Source organism: Myotis daubentonii, chromosome 1 (genome assembly GCF_963259705.1).
Source record: "Myotis daubentonii chromosome 1, mMyoDau2.1, whole genome shotgun sequence".
NCBI classification, from domain to species: Eukaryota; Metazoa; Chordata; class Mammalia; order Chiroptera; family Vespertilionidae; genus Myotis; species Myotis daubentonii.
In genome coordinates, this window is record NC_081840.1 from 136486089 (window position 1) to 136491056 (window position 4968).

A 4968-nucleotide genomic window follows, 5' to 3' on the forward strand; every position below is an offset into this window, starting at 1 on the left:
GCAGTTGAATTGAGGTACCGGGTGCATTATTAGCATTAAAACAGTAAAGTGTTCCAGCTCTACCGTAATAACTGAGTTTTACTTGAGTCTTTAGCCTGAAGTAGTCTGTGGAATGTAAACCAAGCATTCTCCCACCCCACCCCCACCCTACTAAAAAAAAAAAAAAAAAAAAAAAAAAAACCAACACAAACCCACAATGGGAAAAAAAAAAAGTAATCCGATTTCTGTCTTCAAAATGTGATAAACCAGGACTCCAAAAGGGGTGTAACATATTAATGGACTTGTACAAACCATCCTGTGCAGTTTACAACAAAAGGAAGGTAATATGGTTCAAGAAAATATCTTCCAAAACACTTTTATGAATTAAATTTCCTGAATTTGTGACTAGGTGGAAGAGGTATTGCAGAACCGCCCAGCTGCCATTTCCAGATAGGATGGGCCTTGTGAGGAGGTTGGGAATCCTTAGTGGTGTTTAAGGAATATGCAGGCCACAAATCCCCATCCTTCCCAATAGTGAGTGATGGTGGACAAGGAAAATTTGCCATGAAATTAAATGGCCTTTTCACTGCTGACGCTACATTGCTGGCTACCTTTTTGCGTCTGTTTATAACTGTAAAATCATCCAGTGTTCCTTCATGTGTCTCAGTTTTACCTGTAGGACGAGGACTTCTAGCTGATTTCAAATTTGGTTTGACTGTAGGTGTCTGAAGTACAGGTCGCTTTCCCAGGACTAGTGTCCGGTAATTTTTTCTCACCCTGGCACCAAATTTATATTCCCCATCCTCAGGTTTTGGAGAACCTAAAGTGCATGAAAGGCCCTGTCTCAGAGCCAGTGGCTTTAAGGAAGGAGTTTCTTCTTCAGGGCATGCAAACCCTTCCTTGGCTGTGGTTAGCAAGGCATCCTCCTCTTTACTCCCAGTCACACTGTAAAACTCACCCTTTGTATCATTGCACTCGCACTTTAGCTTATTTGTAATAAGGTCAGGTTCATATTCTTCATTAGCACTATTGTCTTCGACTTTGATTTTAATATTGTGCAGAAGTGGCAGTGTCTTGTCGCCTGTGTCAGTGCAGGGATTCTCTGCTTTCGTTGCTGCTGCATCCACTCCAGGATCAGTCTGCAAAGAGGGCAAATCCGTAGCAAATTCAACACAAGGGGGGATTTTGGAATCTTTTTCTGACTTTGCTGCTGCTAGGGAAGAATCACTGTTGAAGAACCTAGCAGCTATTGTGTTGTTATCTGCACAGTGTGTAGTAGGAGTTGCTTGCAGGCATTTCCTAGTTTCTCGGAGTATTCTTTGTTGTGGAAATACATTGTTTGTCTTTGGGCTAGGTGAAGAGTCCCCCTCTGCCAGGCAGTTAATTGTCAGGTCAGTTCTCTTTACAGTACTGGAAATTTCAGAGTGTGGGAATGTAATCGCAGATACCCTATCGTTCCTTATCTCTGTGAAACAACTCCCCAGGCTGGCTGAGCAGTACACCGGAGACGGTTTGGGGGCCCAGCTCTGCAGAGGCCATTCCTCCGCTGACTCCGCTTTGACACTACTCTTGAGGTCGGGAAGTCGGCCGGCATCCTCGAAAGCAGCGGGGTGGGTTGCAGCGGCGGCGGAGGCCAGATGGTACAAGAAGTTGGCCTGCGCCTGCACGCTGGGCGGCTTGCAGAAGCTGGTGCGCCTGAAACGGATGCTCTGCACTGACACTTGGCTGGAGCCAGAGCTGGAGTCCGATTCCGAGGATGAATCCTCCTCCTCCGAGCTGACTTCACTGGAATCCGAGGCCCCAGTGACCCCCTCCTCTTCCTCCTCCTCTTCCTCCTCCTCCTCTCCCTCCTCCTCATCCTCCGAGGACACAGAGTTGCTGGAGCTGGACAAACTGGAGCCAAAATCGGAGTCGTTGGCTGCGTGGTCCGAGTAGGAGCTAGACTCCGAGTCGCTGCTGCAACTCTCGGGAAAGCTGTCCAGATGGGGCTGCGGCCGGTGGTGATGAGGCGGGTGGTGACTCTGCAGCGGCTGCTGGGCCCGGTGGTGGTGGTGGTGGTGGTGATGGTGGTGGTGATGGTGGTGGTGGTGGTGGTGGGGAGGTGGGCAGAAGCTGTTAACCAGATGAAACCTTTCCAGGCAAGTGGCCCCGGCGGCCGCCGCCGTGGCCGCTTTGGCTTTGTAGGACCTGGGCAGCAGCAGCAGGCGGCGGGCGCTGGCGTGAGGCGCGAGCAGGCAGTCCTTGGAGCCCCCGCGCTTGCGCTTGCAGCGATAGGTCGAGCTCACGGGGCCGCTGGCGGCGCCCGCCGCCGCCTTGGGCTGGGGCCCGGCCGCCGATGCCTGGTAGTAGGCGGCGGCGGCGGCAGCGGCGGCGGCGGCAGCAGCGGCGGCGGCGGCGGCGGCGGCCGGGTGCTTGCTGCAAAGCAGAGTCCGGAAATAAGCCGGGTCCGAGTGGAAAGCGACGTAGTTTCCCTGGAGCGGGGCAGTTTCATAGTTTAGAGGGGGTTTGCAAGGCGAGCGCACGATTTCTGGGTAGTGCGAGCCCGGGTATTTGCTAAAAATCTGAGGTAGATGGGCGGCGGGGCGCGCGGCGGCGGCGCCCGGGCGCGGGGACTGCGCGCTGATTGGCAGGGGCCGCGCGGCTCCGCTCAGGCCCCGCCAAAGTTGGTGCCTGTCCTTCCAGAAAGCCGGGCGGGGGCTGGCGGCGGACGCGGCGCGCTCTGGCTGCGGCGCCTTGGTGGCCAGGGCCCGGCCGGCCCTCCTGCGCTTGGTCTTGAGGACCCGCTCGGTTTTGCAGGAGGTGTAGAGCGCTTCCACGTCTTCCCGGGAGATGAGCGTGCATTTGGCGGCGTGGAAGGCGATGCTGTTGATGGCCTTGAGTTTCCGCAGCTCCTCCAGACCGCAGTGGTGCTTTTTCACTTTGAGATGATCCATGCGCTTGTGCACGGTCGTCCTCGGGATGTTTTTCAGCAGATCCGTGAAGACTTGGGAGAGGGCAAACATTTGCTTTCCTTTAATGATGAGGTAGCCGAGCCTCACGCCATCCACCTCTTCAAAACCTGACTTCAGGTCTCCCATCTCGGGCACTAAATGATCCCCACCATTTGCAGCAAATATATACGTGACGCATACATACACATGTATGTATGTTAATCCTCCACCAGATGCTGCGTGTGTCTCAAGGCATCCTGCTAATAAAATAACAAAGACTGTTATTCCCGGCGAAGGGAGTGCCAAACTCTAGGCGAAATTATGGGGGGTGGGAGAACACACACACAAAAAAACGATTAAAAAAAAACAAAACAACAAACGTGAAATTACACTAACTTGATTCTTGCCTTTTTGTTTTTTTGGTTTTCGTTTTTTTAAAAGAGGGGAAAAACCATCCGGCTCCTGATCTGCCAGTGTGTTAGTGTAAGTCCCAGATGCAGATCAGTACCTGGGCCCCTCTATTTCGTCCTTCTCCATTGGAGCACTTTGATAATGGAATGTGAAGGGAGAAAGAGAAAAGAAATGCAGCTGCTATTCCCGTCGCTGCTTTAGCTACAAATAAAATGACAGAGTGAAGTGAGCTCGTCCGGAGACACCTTCATCAATTAATTCCCCTAAAGCCAACGCTGATTGGACACTCCTGACAGGTGATGCAATAAAAATTGATATTCCACCCCTTCCCCCCAAAATCTCCCACTAATTAGCATACCCTTATACTGCCACCTCCCCTCCCAAAGTAAATAATACAGTTGGTATATAAATCTTTCCATTAAACTATCGGAGCTCAGAAACAGCCTGACTCACAGACTTCATCTGAACCAGTGTGTGTACGCTTAAAAAAAAACAAACCTGTATATTCGCCTTTAAAGGAATATTGCCTATTTTTTGCTTTATTTGCATTTTACTGCTACAGCTATTATTTCAAAGAAAAGCATTTTAAAAACATTATCGAGCTTAAATAGATACACCCCACCCCCCTTTTCCTTTGGAAAATGGAGCGTAAGTGAAAATGTGCAGAATAGCCTGGTATTTCCCTTATGGGAATGGGGAAGGAGACCGGCTACGAGCTCCAAAGTTAAACCCACGCGGTGAATCGCCCCAGTATGGACTTACGTTTTGAATTTCGCTCGATTTTCCTTTTTTTTTTTTCCTCCTGCAATACTTTTTTACAACCAGAAACAAAGTTATTTGACCAAGGAAGCAGTTCAGGGCTCCAGCTCCAAAACACTGTAACAATTCATCTGGATTTGGGTTCTCTGCTGGGGGATGGTGTAGGGAGGAGGTAGTTTCACGTCAGACCCATAACAAAGCATAGATAAGCTAGAAATGTGTACACTTTTCACAATTCACCAGGCTGGACTGGGGACGGGATCCAGAGTCCCCAGCACAGCCTTTGCCTAGGTCCTGTTCACCGCAGGTCAGAATTCCAGGGAGCAGCTTGTTTCTGCAGCAAAGAAAAGAAAACGTAAAACGCCCAAAGTACATCCAGAGGTTTTACGTAATGAGGGTGAAAAGAGACTGCTGATGTACAATGCAGACCATTTCAGTAATCTATGATGCTTTTACTTGGTAGTTTAAACGAATCTTCCACAACTCTCATTTTTCCCCCGCGAAAGCCAAGCATCTGCTTTAAAAAAAAATCACTTTGGATGAATATCAATATTGTTTAACCTCTTCTTATTCAAATTAAGGCGTATTTTGGTGTCATTTTCAAGGATATCCAAAATATTGCCAAATGAGAGCAAGGGTCTTCCCAGTTGTGTTACCACAATCCCAAGGCGGTTTGTTGGCTGCTTTGCAAAATTCGGCAAAATCTTCTTAACCCTTAGGTGTTTGCAACTACAGCATAAATGTAACCCATGCATTTGTTTCCTTGTTCCTCCAAAAATAGACATCCGCGAGGTCAAAAGAATAAATGGATATTTCTGAGCTTGCAAGAAAAAAATTGTACAATAATTTCTTCCTTCACGTTCAAAAGTTCCAGCTTTCACTCCTCTGG

The 4968-nt window shown here is 49.3% G+C and overlaps 1 protein-coding gene across 1 annotated transcript; it reads right to left on the reverse strand.

The window, feature by feature from the left end:
• Window positions 1-205: 205 nt before the first annotated feature.
• SKIDA1 (SKI/DACH domain containing 1) lies at window positions 206-3242 on the reverse strand. Its single transcript, XM_059660710.1, has one exon. The coding sequence runs from the start codon at window positions 3054-3056 to the stop codon at window positions 357-359; it is 2700 nt and encodes an 899-aa protein (XP_059516693.1). The 5' UTR covers window positions 3057-3242; the 3' UTR covers window positions 206-356.
• Between the last annotated feature and the right edge of the window lie 1726 nt (window positions 3243-4968).

What these genes read in the sequence shown, in the direction of transcription:
- SKIDA1 (XM_059660710.1), bottom strand. Translation starts at nt 3,056, where the DNA reads ATGGGAGACCTGAAGTCAGGTTTTGAAGAGGTGGATGGCGTGAGGCTC.